Here is a 25,177-nt window from a genome sequence, read left to right on the forward strand (position 1 = left end):
CTAGCGCAAAACATGTCAGATATGTCTGTGTTTTAAAACCTTTATAAGAAGAAAGTAATTTATAATGCATTTTACTGTGGGACAAATGTACATTTTATACATGTGCATAAGCATGTATTTTACATGTTACTGTGATAGTGGTCCTTTAACAGTCTAGGCTGTGACATCACTAAGAGGGCAGGACTCCATACCAATATACAACAATATATACTGTAGATATAGGAAGTGTTTCTGATGCTGAAAACAGATTAACATGAAAGTGGGTAACCCGAATGATTTACTACATTCTACTACAGTGCTGCCCATTATTATTTATATCCCTGGCAAATGTTGACTCAAAGTTACTTTTATTCAACCAGCAAGTCATTTTTTTGACATGAAATGGCATAGTTGTCTCCCAAAAGATAAGAGGAGGATGCACAAAAGGCATTATTGTGGGAGAAAAAAACATTTTCAGCTTATTTACATTTGAGAAAAAAGTGTCCAGTCCAAAACTATTCATACCCTTCTCAATAATCAATAGAAAAGCTATTACAGCAATGAACTGCTTCCTATAATCGCAGACCAGCTTTTTGCATGTTTCCAGGTATTTTTGCCCATTCATCTTGCCATCACCCTGATCTTTAGCTCCCTCTGTAGATTCTCAATTGGATTCAAGTCAGGACTCTGGCTGGGCCACTCCAAAACAATTAATGTTGCTGTCTTGCTAACCATTTCTGCATTGCTTTTGCTGTGTGTTTTGGGTCATTATCATGATGAAATATCCACTGGTGCCCAAGGCCAAATTTCTCTGCAGACTGCCTTATGTTGTCGTTAAGAATCCTCAGGTATTGCTCTTTTTCATGGTACCATTTACTGTGATTAGGTTACCTGGTCCACTGGCTGAAAAACACCCCAAAGCATTAGGTTCCTACCACCATGTTTGACAGTGGGAATGGTGTTCTTTTGGTTGAAGGTTTCTCCTTTTTTATGCCAAATGAAGGAAACATCATTGTGATCAAACAATTAAATTTTTGTTTCATCTGACAAAGAAGACCAGAAGTGTTCTTCTTTGTCCAGATGAGCATTTGCAAAGGCCAAGTAAGCTTTTGTGTGTCTTATCTGGAGAAGTGGCGTCCTCCTCGGTCTGAATCTGTGGAACCCAGCGGTGTGCAGTGTCCTTGGATTGTCTGCTTTGAGACATTGCCACCAGCAGGGCCCAGATTCACCAGGATGGCCATGGTGGTGATCTTTGGATTCTTTTTCACCTCTCTCACTATCTTCCTGGCTAGCGCAGGTGTCACTTTTGGCTTCCAACAATGTCCTCTGAGATTTTTCACAATGCGGAACATCTTGTATTTTTAATAATACTTTGCACTGTAGCCACTGGAACTTGAAAACATTTAAAAATGGCCTTTTAGCCCTTTCCTGACTTTTGAGCAGCCGCAATGCGCAGCTTCAGGTCCTCACTGAGCTCCTTTGCTTAGCCATGACTGTCCACAACCCAACTGCAGAGAGCTGCTGTTTTTCACCTGTTGAGCTGATTAAGGCCTCTTTCACAGTGGGACGTTAAAGTCACACGTTATGAAAATGTATAACGCAGACTAACGCACAGCAATACAAAGTCTGTGCAACATTCACAGTGCACACGTTGCATTGTGTGTAACGTGTAGCAATATTTACAAAGTGCTGCATGCTGTGCGTTTAGCAATACATTTGCTGCGTTATGTGTGCTGCACATGCTCAGTAGCTATAAGCAGCAATCTGATCAAGAATGGTTCAAACATTATAATGATCAGCACAGCAACATGTGGCCATTGATTTTCTGCCACTTACACCCAGACAATCGAAATGTACTGCTAAGCCTGATCATCCATTGAGACAATAAACTGTCCAAAATCAATCACAAAACAATAAATTAATGAATGGGGATCAATAGATAACCAAAAATGTAAGCAAGGTGTATATAATCTACAATCATATACTATCCTATACTATACTATTGTCAGACTATGTTTTGCTGAGACATTTATACCTGATGTTGCTTCCTCAAAGATTTCTTCCAGATATTTCTTTAATGAATCCCGGTTAATTTCCATTGATGGTCTCACTGAACGAGTGTTTGGAACAAAGTCTTTCAAAGGAAACTTCAACAGTTTTTCCAGTTCCTCCAGTGCTTCTTTCACATTATCAACCTAAATGGCACAGAAAGTATTGCTGGTTAAAAAAAATAATCTGAGCTATAAGCAGCCTATTTTCTTCATATTCTCTGGTTCTGTGAGGCTAGTTTTGCATATTATGCAATCGCCCTGTGGCGGGAGAGCCCTGGCCAGGAAAGTCGCACCAGACCATGTTCCCATCCATATTACCCTGCGGCTGAATGCGTCAACAGGGTAATATGCATAGCTCCAACCCCCGCTCAGTGACGTACTGCTGGACAGGAAGTACGTCACTGGATTACCCATGGCTCTGCGTCTGCATGCCGCTACTGCAATTAGTCCTTTACACTTACTGCGTTGCCATTGACTTGCATTGTTGTATAACCTGTGCAGTAGGCACGGATCATGCAGGAACGCACTGCAGAGTTTGTGGTGGGTTTGGGGCGATTTTGCTTCTTCCTGCGCACTGCATTGCGTCGTAATAGTGTGCAAGTCTTCACAGACTTTCCCCCTTGCGACGAGCTGCAGCAGGGGAAGTACCACGACTCGATGCGATAAGTGTGAATGTAGCCTTTAAGTATCTCTATCACAACAAAAACATGGAAGAGGCCATTGTCACTCTCTTTCTCTAAAAAGCTAGTTCAAAAGGAATGAATATGCACATCAGCTGTTATGATACTCCTAATCTATGTACATAATTCAGGTGAATGACTAAGGGTAGGAACACACTAGGCAGAATCGCACATGCATTTTCCATAGTACATAGTGTAAAACGCATATGCGATTCTGCCTAGTGTGTTACTACCCACAAGGAATACTATCAAGGTTTACCAATTTTTTTATATACAACTTGAAGAGGCTATATGGGCTGTTTCAGACGGACGTCTGCGTGGCTTCGCGTTTAGGGGCATTGCGGCGGCTGCGCAGTCAGGCTTTCAGTAGCCTTCGCGTCATGTTCCGATGCGGTCGCGTTTTTTGTTCCCCTAAGGGGACATTAGCCTCCAGGGGCAGTTTGAATGCTCGCGAAAATCGGGACCCGAATGCCGCGATCTTGCAAATGCGCAAAAGCTCGGTTTAAACGCTCCCATTCACTTGAATGGGAGCGTTTACCGCGACGTTCCGAACGCTTGCGATAAACGCTCCGCAAGCGTCCGTCTGAACCAGCCCTAAGAGTGTGTAATAGCTTTATCCCTACCTGTGCACGCTGTCTGTCCTGCTTGTATAAGCAAAGCACCATGCTATGCTGACAGGAGCGTGTTGTGACTGGGCGGACCATTGAATGAAATCCACCCACCCAGGACACTCCTCCTGCTGTGCTTTGATTATACAAGCAGGACAGACAGCGTGAAAAATGGACATTACCTTTCACATGCAGTTGTAACTGCCAGCTGCTGATATATAACTTACAGCAACTGGTATATTTCAGTTCTGACAAAATATTGTCAGAACTGGAAGGGATCACTGTTCAGGTGGCCATACATGGTACAATTTTTTCATACAATCTTACCATTTCTATGTAGTATAATGGTAAATTAAGTGAATATACTGAAAGGATAATTTAGGCAGTTCCCTTATATTACATAGAAATGGTAAGATTGTATGAAAAATTGTACCATATATGGCCACCATAAGAAGAAAATAGTGAGCTTCTGAGGGGAACTGATGGTGAGGTTAGCATATAATATTCATTTGCAGCTACGTCATTTGTTTATTTTAAATAATTTTACTTGCTTCAGGTTCCCTTTAAGGCATTTATACAATTTTTTTTTTTAAAAAAAGGTAAACTTTGATATTATTCCTTTAACCCCCTTCTAGTGGTGATCCTGAACTGAGCTCGGGCTGAGATTCAGCTGCTTAGAGCGGTAAGCCCAAGCTCAGTTTGCACTGGCCACAACCACTACAAGCTTTGTTTTCCTGGGTCCGTGATCAGTGAGAGAGAGAGTTTAGCCTGTCTAATTCCTCCTCATTTGCTCTAAGGACCGCGGATGCGTCCCGCACCCGGAGCTAGTGTGGCCCTAGCCTAATTGCAAGTTGTAATTTGATCTCTTCCCTGTGTCACCTGACTGCCATGGCAGAGATGGCAGATAAGCTCATTTGAAAGCACTGGATGTTAACAATATAGCCATTTGGTTCCCAACTGCATCTGAGCTAAGTGCTTCTGCCTTACTGTTACCGATTTTTGCCTGGATTTTGACTACTCTCTGTCTGTTGCCTGCACCGACGTCTGCGATCCCCTGCAAAACACCCCCCCAGGACTTGACGCCAATCTGCGTTAGGCTGTCCTTGGGGAGCTACCTTCCTGATGTCTATCGGTGTTAGGTGGTCGGGAAGGGGTTAATCTCCACAATTTGCATTTTTGTAACATACAAAACTTTGGGGCTCTGAACTTTTTCCTCAAAATGCATGTAGTTTAGAAGATCAATTGATGTCAAAATATTTATTTCAGCAGACACTGCAAACCTTGCCAAATCAGTAAAAAAGACACAAGAGTCAAAAAATGTCACTTTATTACCATGGCTGGAAGGGTCAAAAATGCAACTATATTACCATAGCTGGAAGGTTCAAAAATGCTATTATGTTACCATGGCTGGAAGAGTAAAAAAAATGCTGATCTTGTCATGGTCATAAGATAGTATAACTATTGACGCTAAAAACCACTCAGGTCTATATGAAACAGATGATGCTAGTTGAGGTATGGAGCAGATCTGCCCAAACTATTACATTAGAGAGCATAATACTACACATTTATACTGATCTCTCCCATCACACTGGTCAGAATAAGCCAAAGAAAGAAATTACCTACCCCAGGACTGACAATAGTAAGGACCTGGTGTTGATGAGGATTCTACTTTTGGACACATTGGGCATGATTCACAAAGCTTTTTGACCTGTTTTTCTCGGTTTTCACCTTAGCAGGGGTCTCAAACTCGCGGCCCGCGGGCCATTTGCGGCCCTCGATACAATATTTTGTGGCCCGCACCGGCAAAAGCTTACTTATTGTTCGCTTCAGTGCTCACAAGTAATCTGCCGCGTCCCCGCCGCAAAACGAGGGCTGCAGAGCCCCCAAATCTCCTGGGGGGCAATCCGCCGGCATTTCCTGGAAGGGGCAGAGCTTTCAGCTTCAGCTCTGCCCCTCCTGACGTCAATCGCGGCACATCGCTGCCTCTGCCCGCCCCTCTCTGTGAAGGAAGAGTGAGAGGGGCGGGCAGATGCGGCGATGCGCCGTGATTGACGTCAGGAGGGGCAGAGTTGAATCTGAAAGCTTTGCCCCTTCCAGGAAATGCCAGCGGATTGCACCCTGGGCGATTTGGGGGCTCTGCAGCCCTCGTTTTGTGGCGGGGACACGGCGGATTACTTGCAATGGGAGCACTGAAGCGAACTATAAGGTAAAATAGGCAAAATATTTTGCGGCGGGCGGGAGCTGCTAATTGATTGATTCCCTTATGCGGCCCAGTCTCATCCTGACTTTGCCTCCTACAGCCCCCAGGTAAATTGAGTTTGAGACCCCTGCCTTACAGTATTTGGGAATCCTACCCACACTCTTATTATCCTCATTGTACAATGCCAACTTAATTCAACTAGTACAAAATCTGCAGAACTTTGCAAAAAGTGTTTTTAATGGATACTAAAAAGAGACTAACAATAGCATGAAGCACCAATGCAACACTATGGTGTTTTTTTATTAATAATTTATAAATAACAGAAAACACTGGTCTACCAGTGGAAACTAACAATCCTCAAAAATACGCACTCAGCATGCAAGCCACCCACACTAAAACAATCAGTGCTTCTATTATGTGAGCTGCAGAAAAAAATTCAATAGAGCTTCCAGCTGCACCATGGCTAAAATTTTTTCCTCTCATCAGGTACTAAATTATGCAACAAAGATACATACAGTAGCATCACTAAAGTCCCAATATTAAACAGTTTAATAAAAGTCACCACCAGGGCCGGATTTACCACAAGGCACTGTAGGCACGTGCCTACAGGTGCCTGATGATGGAAAGGCGTCTCACTCCCCTCCCCCAGTGCCTATCTTCCTCCTTCCCTGAGTACAGATGAGAGTGTAAATAAATGGGAGTTAACTCTCCCTGCTCTTGGCATTCCACTGATGAAATCCCCCTTCAGTCAGGGGTACCACTAGCTACTTAATACTGAGGTTCCTCTAGCTACCTAATACTTGGGGGCACTTCTAGTTACTTAATATTGAGGGTACTTCTGGCTACCTTATACTAAGGGGCACCAGTAGCTACCTATGATGGGCAGGGGAAGTAAGATAGAAGTGCCAGTTGGGACAGCCAGCACACTTGTGGTGCGGAGGTTTGTAGGTTCATGGAGGGTGAAGTCCAGGGGTGCCAGGACATCTGTGCCTATAGGCGCTTGCGATGTAAATCCGGGCCTGGTCACCACGCTTCAAAATCACATATAATCTTCATATAATCCTATATGGCAAATACCAGGAGGTTATTGATGAAAGGACCCAAATTAATACAACTTAGAAATCCAAAGGTATTGCACATGCATGCAAATTTGCAATGAATCACCATATAAAAGCGTTGCAAACTTTCTTGGCCAGAACACACTGCAGCAGCCAAGAAAATCCTTTTTCCCAAGTGTCTATTGTTATTTACCACCCCACCAATCAAAATTCACAAAACCAAACTTTGTCTGTTTTAATTAACACATACCTTTATTTGGACTCCTAAACCCTGATACATAACAGACTGCTGCAGGTATGTGGTGATATTATCTAGCTGCCTGTTTTGCCCAGTTAGTAAAGTGAAACATTTCTCCTAATTATACCACTAGGTTCAAGCAATGGACTCATGGTTAGGACTAGGAGACAGATTTCTCTCTTGACATCCATGATATTTTTGCAGAGGCAGAAAATGATATATATGGTCAGATTATATGTTTCTTGAACATCCCTAGACACCCACCTCCCACGGAGCCCAAAAATGTCTATATTCGATTGTCCAAGTTCCACTTAGTAAATATCGCAAAAATATATAGACAATTGTCCTTGTACGCCGTTCTCCATCCCAACATATTGCAAAATGATGGAAATTGTAAGAATGCTTCCTTTTGAGGAGTGAGAGCAAATCATTCAGGCCACTTGAGTGCTGCTTACCTCTGAATAGATCACACTGCTGTGCAACTAGCCAACCACTTACCTTTATTGTAGTGAAGCCAAGCTCAGCAGCAGCTTTCAGATTGGATCCTATGTCATCCAGAAAGATGGCTTCGTTTGGGTTAATTTTGAGACGTTCAGCACACAACTGATAGATACGAGGATCTGGTTTACAAATACCTTCCAAGCACGATTCCACAATCTACAACAACATAACTTATTACAGGGGCTTATTCATTAAAATAACACTGCAAAATGTTACATAGTTTGTTTGAAACAAACCAAATCAAAACAACCATCCTGCATCTAACTTGTATCTAAACAATCGTAAGCAGGTTTATCATCTTAAAGGGATACTGTAGGGGGGTCGGGGGAAAATGAGCTGAACTTACCCGGGGCTTCTAATGGTCCCTCGCAGACATCCTGTGTTGGCGCAGCCACTCACTGATGCTCCGGCCCCGCCTCCAGTTCACTTCTGGAATTTCTGACTTTAAAGTCAGAAAACCACTGCGCCTGCACGCCCGTGTCCTCGCTCCCGCTGATGTCACCAGGAGTGTACTGCGCAGACACAGACCATACTGGGCCTGCGCTGTGCGCTTTTGATGACATCAGCGGGATCGAGGACACGGCAACACAGGCGCAGTGGTTTTCAGACTTTAAAGTCTGAAATTCCAGAAGTGAACCGGAGGAGGGGCCGGAGCATCGGTGAGTGGCTGCGCCAACACAGGATGTCTGCGGGGGACCGTTAGAAGCCCCGGATAAGTTCAACTCATTTTCCCATGACCCCCCTACAGTATCCCTTTAAATAACTTACATTATTTGATAAGGTTTGGTCTATTTTCACATTGAATGTGTCATTGCCTTATTCATGAGAATAGGTATGGTACCCTCTCTCTCCTTATGGTAGTACACACCATACAATTTTCTGTTAGATTTACCTGCCAGGTAGATTTTTTCCAACATGTTGGCAACTTGTCTAGCAAGTAAATCTAATGCTAGGTACACATGATACGTTTTTGCATTCGATAGATAATTTCCTTTATGTCCAATATTACTTTTGCGGTACTGAAGAGGGAGAAGACTGAGGACGGCGGCGTGGGAGCGATCTGTGCGGATGGGGCTGGAGGAAGCCCCAGGTATGTATATAACATTTTATTAATCCAGCTTTGGTACACTTTAAGAATTGGAGGCCAAAAATTCTTGAAAAAAATGTACCGCTTTTAGACTCATAAATCCAGACAGAAATGCACTGCCAGGAAGGTTAATTCCATGCGGCCCCAAGGCCATAGCTGCGATGCCGCATGCAGGGGCCAGCAGAAGTTAAGAGCCACTGATAAGCAGCTGCCACTGTGTTAACTGCACATGTTATTTAGGTTATTTCCAGTGGAAATGTTTTATTTGACAAAATGTCACTGGCATAGTGTACCTAATGGCAATCAGCAAAAATTGTGTCTATTGGCCCCCAAGCACTCTCAGCAGTGATATGGCCCTTGGCCTAAAAAGTTTGTCAACCCTGAATTAGAGGTTCTGTTAGCTGCTTTGTCTACTTTCCTAATTAATTATTGAATCATTATGTCCTTATATACAGGTCCTTCTCAAAAACTTAGCATATTGTGATAAAAGTTCATTATTTTCTGTAATGTACTGATAAACATTAGACTTTCATTTATTTTAGATCCATTACACACAACTGAAGTAGTTCAAGCCTTTTATTGTTTTAATATTGATGATTTTGGCATACAGCTCATGAAAACCCAAAATTCCTATCTCAAAAAAATAGCATATCATGAAAAGATCCTCTAAACGAGCCAGTGGCGTACGTAGGGTATTTGACACCCGGTGCTGATTATCCACAGTCCCCCCCCCCCCCCTCTGTAATTGGGGCTACGTTGCGCGAAAACTTAGCAATAGTGGGACATTAGATTAGGACAGTGGTGGCGAAAAGTCACTTATCTATCGCAAAGTGCCAACAGCAATTTAAACTAAATACAAACATTTTAACTCATACATGAACATTATGGAAATTCCAAGTTGAAAATGAACTGTGTAGATAAACAATTTCATCCATCCTACTCCTGAAAAATGTATTTTTTTTTTTAGAACCCCCCAGTTTTATTTTCTGTTTTAAAAAGCTAAAAAAAGTAGGTTTAATGGTATTTTCTCATATGATGATGATTCAGCTTTTCCCATAGTCTCGCAGTTAGCAATCATGAGGCCCCCAACAAGACAAATTCAGCAATCTTGAGGCCCCCAACAAATCATGAGGCCCCCAACAAGACAAATTCAGCAATCATGAGGCCCCCAGCAAGACAAATTCAGCAATCTTGAGGCTCCCAACAAATCATGAGACCCCCAACAAGACAAATTCAGCAATCATGAGGCCACCAACAAGACAAATTCAGCAGTCATGAGGCACATAAATAGACAGCATTTCACATAAATAGGCAGAATGCCTCCTTAATATGGTAGACACCTCTCACCTGGCTTCTGAATTCTCCTCTACTGGCTGCTGTGCCTGGCTGGCAATACTATTTTTGTCTGGACTGGGGATGATACGTGGGCTGAAAGGCCTGGCAGTGATGCTGTGGCCTGACTGGCGGTGATGCTGTGACTGGGCTGGCTGTGATGCTGTGGCTGGGCTGGCTGGCGGTGATGCTGTGGCTGGGCGGGCTGGCTGAAGTAAATACTGGCCTGACTGGTGGTAATGCTGTGGCCTTTTTGCCAGTGATTCTGGACTGGTTGGCTGGTGGTTATGCTGGGCTGGCTGGCCTAGATGGTTTAGGTAGTGAGAGGTGCCCCCTAGTTTAGGTAGTGCCAGGAGCCCCCCAGTTTAGGTAGTGCCAGGGGCCCCCCAGTTTAGGTAGTGCCAGGGGCCCCCAAGTTTAGGTAGTTACAGGAGCCCCCCAGCTCAATTAGTGACTGGAGCCCCCCAGTTCAGTTAGTGACAGGTACCCCCCCCCCCAGTTTAGGTAGTGACTGGAGCCCCCCAGTTTAGGTAGTGACGGGAGCCCCCCAGTTCAGTTAGTGACTGGTGGCCCCCAGTGTGTGTAGTGACATGCCCCCCAGTTCAGGTAGTGACAGGAACCCCCAGTTTAGATAGTGACAGGGACCCCCCAGGTTAGATAGTGACAGGGACCCCCAGGTTAGATAGTGACAGCGACCCCCAGGTTAGATAGTGACAGCGACCCCCCCGGTTAGATAGTGACAGCGACCCCCAGGTTAGATAGTGACAGCGACCCCCAGGTTAGATAGTGACAGGGACCCCCAGGTTAGATAGGGACAGGGACCCCCCAGGTTAGATACTGACAGCGACCCCCAGGTTAGATAGTGACAGCGACCCCCAGGTTAGATAGTGACAGGGACCCCCAGGTTAGATAGGGACAGGGACCCCCCAGGTTAGATACTGACAGCGACCCCCAGGTTAGATAGTGACAGCGACCCCCAGGTTAGATAGTGACAGGTGCCCTTCACTCACCAGCAGCCCGATGCTGACCTCAGTATCAGCCGGCGACCAGTTAGAGCGGGCGCACCGATCTCGGTGAACACCACGCTGTATATGCGGAAGTGACGGCCTTGGGGGTGTCAGCGGGGACGGCCGCGTGGGGGGGCGGCGGGTGTAAAATCCCCAATTTGCACAACTTGCAGCGGCAACACAGGGCAGCGGCAGGGGCGGCAACACAGGACTCCGGGTGTCACCCCCTACCATGAAGACATCCGGTGCGGGCCGCCCCTGCCGCTTGACGGTAGGTACGCCACTGAAACGAGCTATTAACCTAATCATCTGAATCAACTTATTAACTCTAAACACCTGCAAAAGGTTTCTGAGGCTTTTAAAAACTCCCAGCTTGGTTCATTACTCAAAACCACAATCATGGGTAAGACTGCCGACCTGACTGCTGTCCAGAAGGTCATCATTGACACCCTCAAGCAAGAGGGTAAGACACAGAAATACATTTCTGAACGAATAGGCTGTTCCCAGAGTGCTGTATCAAGGCACCTCAGTGGGAAGGAAAAAGTGTGGCAGAAAACGCTGCACAACGAGAAGAGGTGACCGGACCCCGAGGAAGATTGTGGAGAAGGACCAATTCCAGACCTTGGAGGACCTGCGGAAGCAGTGGACTGAGTCTGGAGTAGAAACATCCAGAGCCACCGTGTATAGGCGTGTGCAGGAAAAGGGCTACAGGTGCCGCATTTCCCAGGTCAAGCCACTTTTGAACCAGAAAAAGCCGTAGAAGCGCCTGAACTGGGCTACAGAGAAGCAGCACTGGACTGTTGCTCAGTGGTCCAAAGTACTTTTTTCGGATGAAAGCAACTTTTGCATGTCATTATTATTATTATTTATTATTATTTATTGTATTTATAAAGCGCCAACATATTACGCAGCGCTGAACATTAATTTAGGTTACAGACAATATTTCGGGGTGACATACAGCAATATGACAATACAGGAATACAAGAAAACCAGATCACACACACCATAGTATGAGTACAAGGTAATGCTTAGTCAGTCACTGGATGGAGCATGGAGATTAGGCAAGTTAGGTTCACTGAGATGTATAGCATGGGTGCACAGTAATGGAGGTGCAAGATCAGGTAGGACACAAAAGGAGGAGGACCCTGCCCAAAGGCTTACAATCTAGAGGAATGTCATTCAGAAATCAGGGTGCCAGAGTCTGGAGGAAGACTGGGGAGAGGGAAATGCCAACATGCCTGAAGTCCAGTGTCAAGTACCCACAGTCAGTGATGGTCTGGGGTGCCATGTCAGCTACTGGTGTTGCTCCACTGTGTTTTATCAAGGGCAGGGTCAATGCAGCTAGCTATCAGGAGATTTTGGAGCACTTCATGCTTCCATCTGCTGAAAAGCTTTATGGAGATGAAGATTTCATTTTTCAGCACGACCTGGCACCTGCTCACAGTGCCAAAACCACTGGTAAATGGTTTACTGACCATGGTATTACTGTGCTCAATTGGCCTGCCAACTTTCCTGTCCTGAACCCCATAGAGAATCTGTGGGATATTGTGAAGAGAAGGTTGAGAGACGCAAGACCCAACACTCTGGATGAGCTTAAGGCCGCTATCGAAGCATCCTGGGCCTCCATAACACCTGAGCAGTGCCACAGGCTGATTGCCTCCAGGCCACGCCGCATTGAAGCAGTCATTTCTGCAAAAGGATTCCCGACCAAGTATTGAGTGCATAACTGAACATAATTATTTGAAGGTTGACTTTTTTTGTTTTAAAAAACTTTTCTTTTATTGGTCGGATGAAATATGTTAACTTTTTGAGATAGGAATTTTGGGTTTTCGTGAGCTGTATGCCAAAATCATCAATATTAAAATAATAAAAGGCTTGAACTACTTCAGTTGTGTGTAATGAATCTAAAATATATGAAAGTCTAATGTTTATCAGTACATTACAGAAAAGAATGAACTTTATCACAATATGCTAATTTTTTTGAGAAGGACCTGTACATGTAATTACTGATATGTTTTTTCTATGTATTGCAACTACTGGAAAAAATAAACTTAACATAAGTAGAAAAATGTTGCATAAGTCAATGTTTCAACATCAAACACTTGCATGCTATATACTCACTTACACAATCATAATTCTGTAACTTGATGAAATGCCTACAGGTAAAACTGTTCTACAGCTAAATATTTGTAGTCCTGTCATCTTGCTGATCAGACACCCCAGGTACAATGCAAAAACAATCGAGCTGTCAGCCCTATTTCCTGTTGCAGCTTTTCAAGTTCTTGTGTCACTTTTCAGCTTGATAAGCAGTAGCTCAACAAAACTAAAGACGATTCACATAAATCAACTGTGTATTAAAACTGGAGATTCCCTGTGCTTTTAGGATTTGCACTTTAAATGAGGTCACAATTGGACTGATGTATGAGCCATTTTCTGGAGAAAAGAAAATTGAGTCCAATATTTTTTAGAACAAGATGGAAATGGAAGGATAAACCGGACTGTCAGCTATAGGAAGACATGCACATCTCCTTCCCTCCTGTTTACTAACATAAGGCTTAGGACTTACCACATCAAACTGTGAACGATCAATAGGTAGGAAGCTTTCTCCATTGTGCAGAAAGAAATTATTGCTCAGCACAGCAGTCTTGAGACCCTCAGCTCGGATACACTGAATAGCTTCAGTCATTTCAGGTTGTTGCTTTATCATCTCATGAGTTGTGAGGTCATTAAGCATACTTTGTACTTCGACTGGGTATCCTGTCTAAAATATTGAAGATGTACAAACCAAATACAATTATAACCCATAAAAACTGGTCTAACTTTTGTTTATGTTTTGCATATGATCAGTACAGACTGGTGGTCTATGTCAAACATCATATATCTAATGGTTGATAATAATAATGTCCTAATGTACAAAAGACAAATAGTAATTCTTAAATGTTGATGTATTAGGAATTTCATTTAGACTTCTACAGAGTACTTATTTAACACCTTCATAGACTCCACTTAAAGAGACACTGAAGCGAAGAAAAAAAAATTATGATATTATGATTTGTATGTGTAGTACAGCTAAGAAATAAAACATTAAGATCAGATACATCAGTCTAATTGTTTCCAGTACAGGAAGAGTTAAGAAACTCCAGTTGTTATCTCTATGCAAACAAGCCATTAAGCTCTACGACTTTCAAAGTCGTGGAGAGGGCTGTTATCTGACTTTTATTATCTCAACTGTTCCTGGACTATTTACTTTTTCTCTGCCAGAGGAGATGTCATTATTTCACAGACTGCTCTGAAAGAATAATTTTGAATGCTGAGTGTTGTGTAATCTGCACATATTATAGAATGATGCAATGTTAGAAAAAACACTATATACCTGAAAATAAAAATATGAGAATATTTTCTTTGCTGCTAATCTTCTAGTAATTATTCATAGTGCACAACCAATTCACTATATCATATTTTTTTTTTCGCTTCAGTGTCTCTTTAAAGGATTAGCCAATCTCAGGCCTATGCTTCAAAAATTGTCACACTAGAGCAGGGGTAGGGAACCTATGGCTCGGGAGCCAGATGTAACTCTTTTGATGGCTACATCTGGCTCACAGACAATTCAGTAGGGGTTGATTCACTGAGCTACACTGCTCAAGCAGCACAGCTTAGTGTGGCAGTACAATTTTCAAAGTAGGCACGTTACTGCTGTAGCATGCACTACTAACTTACTCATACTTCCCTCAGTACTAACAGCTGCTCCCACTCTGGACCCTGTCTGGTCCAGTGACTTTGTAGGACGAGATCCCCGCACTTTGATTGGGCCAGGCAGCCTATTGGGCCAAAGTACAGGGATCTCGTCCTACAAAGTGAATCAACCCCCAAGTCAGCTAGCTAATTGTACAAGCTGTTAGTCGGTATTTCTCCAGTCTGGCTGTGGGGGAAATTACTGATGTTGTTGAAACCCAAGAGAAGCTGAACACGTGTCTGACACTTCCGCTGCCCAGCGGATCAACTGTATACACATCACTATAGCAACAGGGATGTGAGCCCTCTGCTGCGCATGCGCACTGTCCCAGTTTGAGACATATTGTATGGCTCTCAGGAAAATACATTTTAAAATATGTGGTGTTTATGGCTCTCTCAGCCAAAAAGGTTCCTGACTCCTGCACTAGAGGGACTGTAATTCATATATGGTGGTCCTGCCATAAGGTCCCCAACCTCTGAAATAACTAGAGCTATGAATAAAGACCAACTGATCCAAAACATGTTGGCATTGTGCATGTGATGCTGTGCCTCGATGAATCCGTTAATAAAGGGTTCAAACTGTGGCATCGTGCGGACCTCCTTTCTTGAAGATTATTTACCATTGGTTTTGGCTTGCCCTGGTCCAGCACTGCCAGTCGATTGTGGGTTGCAGCAGTCTCTTCATCCTTCCTTATTGCTCTGGAATAATGTAAACCACCAGATTTCAACAGGGTCTTCTAAAGAACTATCATCAAAGATCCAAAATCTCTACATCTGGGGTACAAGCCAGCCTCCTTTAAGCACCCCAAACAAAGACTGATGCAGAATATAGCTAATGTTGCCAAAACGCGAATAGCAACAAACTGTCAATTCAGCACCTTATCATTAACTATGATAATATAAAAGGTTGATTCCACAATGATATCCCAAAAATAATGCTAGGATTGTGAGAAAACGCGGAAGCGTGCATCTAGTGACATGGCAGAACGCGGAAAAGCCGCCGCATGTATTGATAGCGAGGCGGCTGGTTCCGCGTCCAGCGCGGCGGTTTGCACGCAGCAGCGTGCAGCTGGGGTGGCTGAGCCTGTTAGTTCACATAGGTTTAGGAATACACGCGCGCACGCTGAAAGGCAGAACTTTTATGATGGCCAAGGGGGGATCAGCTGACCAGGCCGGTCAGCTGACCTCAGAGCTGGTAACCATTGGTTGATCACTTTAGGGCGGCGCCAGAGAGCACTGCTCTATATATGGTTACTGCTGGCCACTCTCAAATCTGCCGTTGCGATTACTACGTGGAAGCACTCAGACCTTAGTCAGATCCTATAGTGTGTTTGAACCAGGAGGACCTGGGAATTCACACTGAGCCAGATTACTTGTGTTATTATTCTGTTATACTTCAGACTAGTTCCAGGGTGTAGAGATCACGGACCTCACACCCAAGACTAGGGAACTTGTGTTATTATTCTGTTATACATCAGACTAGTTCCAGGGTCAAGAGACCATGGACCTCACACCCAAGACTAGGAAACTTGTGTTATTATTCTGTTATACATCAGACTAGTTCCAGGGTGTAGAGACCACGGACCTCATACCCAAGACTAGGCATTGTTTGATATTTGTTATGACTTGTTGCTTTCCTGACTATCCCTCTGTTTTCTGATTCGGTACCACGCATATCTGATATACCGTTGCCAAACCCTGCCTGCCCTGGATACCGAATCAGCCTTCTGTCTTTGTACTTTGTCTGTCCGTGTGTTGCCGACCTGGCTTGCCCGACCTCGAGAGCTATCTCTCTCCACTAAAGAGATAGTCTCCAGATCAGTAAGTGACATCCACCTCCAGGTGTCACTCACTCTCTGGTCCTTCCTACCTTCAGCCTGACTCCACCCCTTGGAGAGTCTCAGGCTGCTGGAAGGTTTCTGTACTCTCTATAGCAGTACTTCCTGTACTGCCTAGGGCCACCTGCTCTTCAGGTGGGTTACTCAAAGTCATACTGTTACACCAAACACTCAGTATATACTTTATTAGAGGTGTCCAGAGGTTAGTACTAGCAGCAGCTAGATCTGAATAAGGTTATCCCAATTCCTCAATATATATATATAATCATAAGTGTATCAGATAGCGCTAGATAGAACAATGAAGTAGATAGCACAACCTCAACAATGGGGAAAACTTGATACTAATTAATAAAACCGTGTTTATTGCACAACTTTACTGAAGCTTCAATGAATAAATATAAAAATTAAAATTAAAAATTAAGCTCTTGAGAGTTATCTACTGTATTTTATGTATATCTATACATTCAATCAATTTGAATTTTTAATTTTTATTTTGTATATTTATTCATTGAAGCTTCAGTAAAGTTGTGCAATAAACACGTTTTTATTAATTAGTATCAAGTTTTCCCCATTGTTGAGGTTGTGCTATCTACTTCACTGTTCTATCTAGCTCTATCTGATACACTTATGTATTTAACTTGTGCTGGTGGGAGGGGAGCAAATGTGCAAAAAGGATTAGAATTGGATACACCCTTGAAATAGTTCAATGGTAGCAGGATAAGGAAAATTAAAAAACACATCTTACTTAGGCCCCATACACACATCAGACCATAGTCTTTTGAAAATGAAAGATCACAGACCAATCTTACCACCCTTCATGTAGTATGAGAGCCATACTCTACACAGTCTTTTCTATGGAGCTGAACTCCACATCAGAAAAAAAATCTTTGCAAGATGCTGCACACACAGATGCTGTACAGACACAAAAGATCAGTATCTGCAAAAGCTCTGTTCCTGCCAAAGATCCGTTCCTGCAAATTGCAATGATAGTCTATGAGATCTGCAGATCATCATACACACATGATTTAACTGACATTCATCTGCAGATCAAGCAATCATCTGCAGATCTGAAAATGCATCCTGGTGGATCTGATCTGCAGATGAATGTCAGTTAAATCATGTGTGTATGATGATCTGCAGATCTCATAGACTACCATTGCAATTTGCAGGAATGGATTTTTGGCAGGAACAGATCTTTTGCAGATACTGATCTTTTGTGTCTGTACAGCATCTGTGTGTGCAGCATCTTGCAAAGATTTTTTTCTGATGTGGAGTTCAGCTCCATAGAAAAGACTGTGTAGAGTATGGCTCTCATACTACATGAAGGGTGGTAAGATTGGTCTGTGATCTTTCAGTTTCCAAAGACTATAGTCTGATGTGTGTATGAGCCTTTAGTGTGATCCACATATTTTCAGTGTGGTGTACTCTTGTTTTCTGCAGATAACATCTGTTATTAGCTTTCTCTATGGAAAAATGTACCGTATTTTTCGGCATATAAGACGCACCTAAGTTTGGAGGGCAAAAATTAGGAAAAAAATAATAATTAAAGCTAGGTGCGTCTTTAATGCAGGGGCATCTTATTGACCTTTCACCTCCTAAAACTGTCTCTAACCTACTCTATCTACACTACACTATCCCCTGCTGCCCTACCAACTAAGCTACATAGCAATTCACTACACAACAATGCACTAACACACCACTACACTATCCTGCACTAACACAACACACCACTTCAATACACTTCACTACACTATCCTGCACTAACACAACAAACCACTTCAATACACTTCACTACACTACACTATCCTGCAGTAACACAACACACCACTTCAATACACTTCACTACACTACACTATCCTGCACTAACACAACACACCACTTCACTACACTATACTAACACTACAACACCATCAATACTACCTGATCCTGCCGCAGCGCTCCTTTCCCCCTTCTCTCCAGCTGCGATCCTCTTCTCCCTGGGAAGTCAAGTTCAGTGAAGCTGCTGCCGCCGCTGGGTCCTCTGTTACTCCTGTAATGAAACTAAAGATAGGTACATTAGCGGCACGTTACCGATAGTTTATGCGCATCGCAATTCCCTTCAATGCACCTCATGGAAAGTCGCCCCCTGCCGTTACACTCTGGGTCCTTCTCGCTGGCCGCCTCCTTCCTCGTCTTTGCTGCACGTGCGCCACGTCATGCGTGAAGTCACGCATGACATGGCGCACGTGCAGTGAAGACGGGGAAGGAGGCAGCCAGCGAGAAGGAGCCAGCGTGTAACGGCAGGGGGCGGCTTTCCGTGAGGTGCATTGAAGGGGATTGCGGATGCGCATAAACTATCGGTAACGTGCCGCTAACGTACCTATCTTTAGTTTCATTACAGGAGGAACAGAGGACCCAGCGGCGGCAGCAGCTTCACTGAGCTTGACTTCCAGAGGGAGAAGAGGATCATAGCTGGAGGGATGGGTGCAGAGCTTCCCTACGCACTCTGCACCCATTTTTTTTTGTATCTTTGGCATATAAGACGCACCCACTTCCCCCCCCCCCCCCCCCCCGTTTGTGGGAAGAAAAAGTGTGTCTTATATGCCGAAAAATACGGTATTTACCTGAAATATTGAGTACCTGAAGACTCCTTGCACACTTGCATGCTGCATTGCACCGCAGTCCACGTCCCCGCTGCAAGGACCATGCAAGTCTATGGAGACTCGCACAGTTCACCCAATGCGCTGCGGTGTGCAAGAAGTATCAAAATCGCCACAATCCCAAAGCTAAATCTGCAGGTTGTTACAGCATCATCTGTGCCTACTACACACAGATTGGGCTCGATTCACTAAAGGGTGCTAAGTGTTAGCACGGCAGTGAAAAGCCGTTTTGCACGTGCAAACTACTTAGCACCCAAGTTTGCACGTGCAAAGCCTTTACACTCGAGTTTGCACGTGCAAAGCCTTTACACATGATGATTGAGTTATCACATTTTAGTGAATCGAGCCCATTGATTTCAAGGCTTTGCACGTGCTAACTAGGGTGCTAAATAGCTTGCACGTGCTAACTAGGGTGCTAAATAGTTTGCACGTGCAAAGCTTTTAGGCGTGATAACTGAGTTATTACGCTTTTGTGAATCAAGCCCATTATGCAGTAATGCAAGTCGGCAAATGGGTGACGCTGTAAGTGTGCATGAATGGAGCACGGTGTGATGCGGCGAGCATGCACGGACCAATGGGAATACCAGTGACATACTTCCTGCCCTGCAGGGGGCAGCACTATGCATATGACCCTGTCGCCGCACCGTTAATCGTAGGTGTGCAAGCGGCTGAAGTTTTCTAAGAAATGAATACCAGATTCTTACCGCATTAGAGGGAAAACTGTAAAAAATTTAAAGTCATTTCTACTTTATTGAAAACTGAAACATAAATGGCTGAGGTTCTACTATAGCTTGGCAAAAGTGAACCACAATGTTCTATTGAAACTCACAACAGTTGAACACAGGTGTCCAAATTCTTCCACAAACCCTTGAGCAGTCAGCTCTCCCCTCATGTATTTAAACCAGGGACCTCCATCGCCACCAGTTAAAATGCCTTTCAGCACGGTACCGCCAGGAACATTGTTCTGACTCTCCCATCCTATGCAAGAAATATGAACACAATGTGAACATTTCAAGTAATCAGTTCAATGTACCACAGAAATTGCAATCACAAATACATCTGTATGTGATTAGTCTAAAACACGCCCACAAAATCATTATTCATAAGGCCTGTTACATGGGAAGCCCAAGGTGATGAATCCACTGTTTGTCATCTGTGTTTTGGTGCCCAACTCAGGCCCACCATGGCTCTGTGCACTTAGTCACATCAGGGTGTGGCAGCACTCAGACATGCAATGAAGTTTTTTTTTTGTGTTTTTTTTTTTTCTTTAGCTGCTACGGAACCCAGCTGCATGTTAGAGTGACACTAAAGTGAAAAAAAAAACTTATGATATAATGAATTGTATGTGCAGTATGGATAATTAATAGAACATTTGTAGCAAACAAAAGTCTCATATATTTATTTTCACTTATATAATTTTTCATTCTCTAATATTTGCAGTTTACAAATTACACTGTGTATTTTAACTGATGAAAGAGAGCGCTAATGACTCTTTGAACTTCCTGGCAGAAAAACCTTAAACAAACAAGAAACAGTGAGAGACATGCTGAGATAAGTGCTTCAGAAAATAGCACTGCTCTCTGAATAAATTAGTCGAACAGCTCAGAGAAGCTTTTTTGCATAGATAACAAATGAAGTTTATCAACTCATCCTGTACTGGAAACATATCTGTGCTACTAATGTTCTATTTCTTAGCTGTACTACACATACAATTCATTATGTCATAAGTTTATTTTCACTTCAGATCCCCTTTAACCACCTGAGCGGTCTGGACGAGCTGAGCTCGTCCAACACCGCCGGAGGTCGCCGCTCAGGCCCTGCTGGGCCGATTTTAATCAAATAAAAAGCAGCACACGCAGCCGGCACTTTGCCAGCCGCGTGTGCTGCCTGATCGCCGCCGCTCTGCGGCGATTCGCCGCGAGCAGCGGCGAAAGAGGGCCCCCCTAGCCGCCTGAGCCCTGCGCAGCCGGAACAAAAAGTTCCGGCCAGCGCTAAGGGCTGGATCGGAGGCGGCTGACGTCAGGACGTCGGCTGACGTCGATGACGTCACTCCGCTCGTCGCTATGGCGACGATATAAGCAAAACAAGGAAGGCCGCTCATTGCGGCCTTCCTTGTTTATTCTGGGCGCCGGAGGCGATCGGAAGATCGCCTCCGGAGCGCCCTCTAGTGGGCTTTCATGCAGCCAACTTTCAGTTGGCTGCATGAAATAGTTTTTTTTTTATTTGAAAAAAACCCTCCCGCAGCCACCCTGGCGATTTAATCAGAACGCCAGGGTGGTTAAGCAATGATACATGTTTACATTATGCTGCATGATACATGATACATGTGTTACAAATGCTGCCATTCAGCTGCATTAACTACTTACTGCACCAGGTGCAGTATAATCACGGCCTGGCAAACTTCACCTGAACTACCAGGGCTGCGAAAGTTAGTCAATGGGAACGGGCGGCCGCACACGCTACCGTTCTCGCCGGGTAGCAGGGACATCAATTAATGGGAATGCTGTTCTCATTCATTAATCTAAGTCCGCGATTCAAGGAATGGCGGCGTCTATGAGACGCCTGCATTCATTGTATCTTTCTGTTGTTACTGTGCATGCATAATTTCCGATAATTTCCGATTCACATCCTTACGTACGTGAATCCGAAATTATGACTGAGGACATCTTGTGGCCAAATAGTAAAACTACATCAAAAAGCATTTTATTCAATTAAAATACCTACATTTACATATAAAATTAACAATTTCCATCCCACACTCCCCCATAGTACCCAAACATTTTTATATATAAATATATATTAAAAAATTACATTAAAAAAAATACATAAATAGTTGCCTTAGAGACTGAACATTTTGAATAGGTATGTGAAGAGGGCATAAAACTGTGATTTTTTTTTTTAATTTACGGGCTTATAATTAGCGATGGACGCAAAACTGAAAAAAAAATGCACCTTTATTTCCAAATAAAATATTGGCGCAATACATTGCACTAGGGAAATATTATAACCACTTAAGCCTATCTGGACGAATATATTCGTCCAGATAGGCTGTGCTGCTGTCGGTGTGCGCTGCGGTGCGCGCGAGTGCGTGCTCCCGCCGCCCGCTGTTAGCCCCCCGATCAATGAATGGGAATATAATTCCCATTCATAGATCTAAGTCCCCCGCAGAAAAAACGACGATCTTATCAGAGATCGCGGTATTTCTGCCCAAAAAAAAGTTCCCCGTCTTCTTTCTAGTTTGACTGTGGCCATCTTGTGGCCAAATAGTAAACAACACCCACATGTATTTTTAATAAATAAATACAATGTATTACAAAAAAAAATTACAATAGAAAAAAAAACACATAAAAATAGTTACCTAAGGGTCTGAACTTTTTAAATATGCATGTCAAGAGAATATGTTAATATCATTTTTTAAATTATAAGCTTGTAAATAGTGATGGACGCAAATTGAAAAAATGCACCTTTATTTCCAAATAAAATATCGGCGCCATAAATTGTGATAGGGACATAATTTCAATAGTGTAATAACCGGGACAAATGGGCAAATAAAATACATGGGTTTTAATTACGGTAGCATGTATTAATGTAAAACTATAATGGCCAAAAACCGAGAAATAATGAATTTTTTCCATTTCTTTCGTAATCTTCCTGTTAAAATGGATTTAGAATAAAATAATTCTTAGCAAAATGTACCCTCCAAAGAAAGCCTAAATGGTGGGGGGAAAAACAAGATATAGATCATTCCATTGTGATGAGTAGTGATGAAGTTATTGGCAAATGAATGGGAGGTGAAAGTTGCTCAGATGCAAAAAATGAACAACCCTGTGGGCTTAAGTGGTTAAACGTTGCAATAACTAGGACAAATGGGCAAATAAAATGTGTGGGTTTTATCCACAATAGAAATGTAATGATCCGCTCAGCTGCCTGCGCAGGCAGGCAGCTTTTTGACCACTGTTCAGGTCTGCATTCTGCAGGTCTCTGGAAGAGAGACCTTTTGTCAGTTTTGCAGCTTGCTGCTGCTGAGGAATTTGCATACGTTTGTCATGCAAATTGTCTAGCCACATCCTTTGTAGGTTTGTACTATAAATACCATGTGATATCACAGACCTTTGCTGGTCATAAAGAGTTAGTCCTGTGAAACACTCCTGGAGTGTCAGCCTTGCTCATTGTTTGAAGATTAGCTTAGAGTAATTCCTGGGACTGCACTAGGCAGATTCCCTAGTGCAGTTAGGATTGCATATCTGTTTTGTTTGTCTGTTGCGATTGTTCTGTCCCAGCGGTGGTCGACAGGAAGTCGTTCTGATCTTTGTTCTTGGAGTATAGCTGGAGCAGCGGTTGCTACCAGCTATCTCATCTAATCTGTCTTGCCTGGATTGCACTCGCCTAGCGCTAGTGCTGTGGATCCGTCTGATCTCCATCTCTCTTGCTGTACTTGGATCGCACTTGCTCTGGCGGAAAGAGCAGTGGATCCAGCTCGCTCTGTTTCTATTCTTGGATCGCACTCGCTCTGGCGGAAAGAGCAGTGGATCGTATCTCTCACTTATTCCTGTTTTCGTGTATCTGTCTTGTCTGCTACGAACGCTTGCTGGAGGCTCGGTGAGGTAACCGTTAAGCAAGCGCTCGCATCCTCTGTTTCATGTTTGTCTGTTGGTGGTTAGTTAGGCGTGCTTGTCTCTGCTGTGCTTATCACGCGGAGACCGCGCAGAAAACGCGTTCGCTGTTGCGAATGAGTGCGGTGTTCGCGTTTAGTTAGCGTTTGTTATTTTCCTTATCTTCTCATTGTTTGATTTGCTGTGCCTTTGCTACTCTCGTGCTCTGCCTTGCTGTAGCCTTGTGTCACCTCTGGCAATCGCCTCTCTCGCGATTGCGTTCCTACTTCATATCTGCTGTTGTGTGTGCACCGTCGCAGGTTGGCGACTAGATTGGGGCACATACATACATTCTATCCCTGTGCTCATTCTCTTTCACAATCGCTTCTCTTGGGATTGCGTTCTTACTTGGTTTCCTCTGTTGTGTGTCCGCCATCGCAGGTTGGCGGCTAGATTGGTGGACATACATACATTCCTCATCTGTGCTTATTCGGTCTTGTGTCGCTGTTAGCAACAGCCATCTCCAGCGATTGCCTTCTCACCTTATCTTCCTGGTTGTGTGTTCATCGTCGCAGGGTGGCGACTAGATTGGTAAACACACATACCCTCTATCGCTTTGATCTCTCTCTTTCAGGGCTATCTTGCCCTGCGTTTCTTCCCTTCGTGCAATTCCTGTCTTGCGTCTGTGGCAGGGCAGAGGAGCTGTTCCTCTGCACTCCACAGCTCCACCTGCCGACAGGAATTTCCCTCTACAGGTGCAATGCACCTTTTGCTGGGTTCCCTCAAATTATACGCTTGTGGAGGATTTCCACAGTGTCAGCGCACGTCTTGTGCGCTGTTCACGGAGAGAATTCCACAATCGTTACAAGAAAGTTTTATTTTAACACTATAATGGCTGAAAACTGAGAAATAATGATTTTTTTTCTATTTTTTTCTTATTATTCCAATTAAATTTGTTAAGAATAAAATAATGGGAGGAGCGCTGACAGGTGAAAATTGGGGGTAAAAACCCTCAGTGGTCAAGTGGTTAAACTGCAGTCTGAAAGTGCTCAGTGGCCAACGCATGTGAAAGATGTCTGGAAGAGATTAGATCTTCAATGTCCAAGGTTACAGTATTATGTGAAGGAGTCCAGAGCAAAACAAAGGATCTGTCATTAGGGTGGAAGCTGAAATCCAGTTATAGGTTGTGATGAAACCTAGCACCTTGAGGTATATTATTAAAATCATAAAAAAAGTAGTAGTGAGACTTACTTTCAATTTGTCTGTAGGGAGAAGGAAGAAGTACACCACCCATATCAAAAATGACTGCTTTATATCCACGAGTTGCTGCATGTCCCCATCTTACAGGGCTCCATTGCTGTAGCATGCAATGTCTCCAGGCTGAAGAAAGTTTGGAAGTCTTTAGACATGAAGCTTGCAAAACCCTTGTGATCAGCATTTTACCTAGGAATGAAAAGAATAACGTAAATCATTAGAGAATACCCACCCCAACATGCATGAATGAGGAAATTATAACAAACTAGCTGATTGCCCGGAAATGCCCGGTTATGTATTTGGCTGGTGTTGGCTCCGCTTACTTTTTCTAACCCTAACACACAACTACTCAAGGGTTTTACTCAATTACTCAATGACCTA

The 25,177-nt window shown here is 43.6% G+C and overlaps 1 protein-coding gene across 3 annotated transcripts in view; it reads right to left on the reverse strand.

Moving 5' to 3' along the window:
- Positions 1 to 25,177, reverse strand: part of ACAD10 (acyl-CoA dehydrogenase family member 10) — a 77,021-nt gene that overhangs the window by 46,942 nt on the left and 4,902 nt on the right. For all 3 annotated transcript variants that reach the window (XM_068245506.1, XM_068245497.1, XM_068245515.1), the window contains exons 2-6: positions 24,794 to 24,985; positions 19,780 to 19,928; positions 13,308 to 13,502; positions 7,313 to 7,471; positions 2,015 to 2,174 (exon numbers count right to left, since the gene is read on the reverse strand). In XM_068245506.1, coding sequence (XP_068101607.1) covers positions 2,015 to 2,174; positions 7,313 to 7,471; positions 13,308 to 13,502; positions 19,780 to 19,928; positions 24,794 to 24,980 — 850 coding nt within the window. In that variant the 5' untranslated portion in view covers positions 24,981 to 24,985. The remainder of the gene's footprint in view (positions 1 to 2,014; positions 2,175 to 7,312; positions 7,472 to 13,307; positions 13,503 to 19,779; positions 19,929 to 24,793; positions 24,986 to 25,177) is intronic.

This window comes from Hyperolius riggenbachi, chromosome 1 (assembly GCF_040937935.1).
Source record: "Hyperolius riggenbachi isolate aHypRig1 chromosome 1, aHypRig1.pri, whole genome shotgun sequence".
NCBI lineage: Eukaryota > Metazoa > Chordata > Amphibia > Anura > Hyperoliidae > Hyperolius > Hyperolius riggenbachi.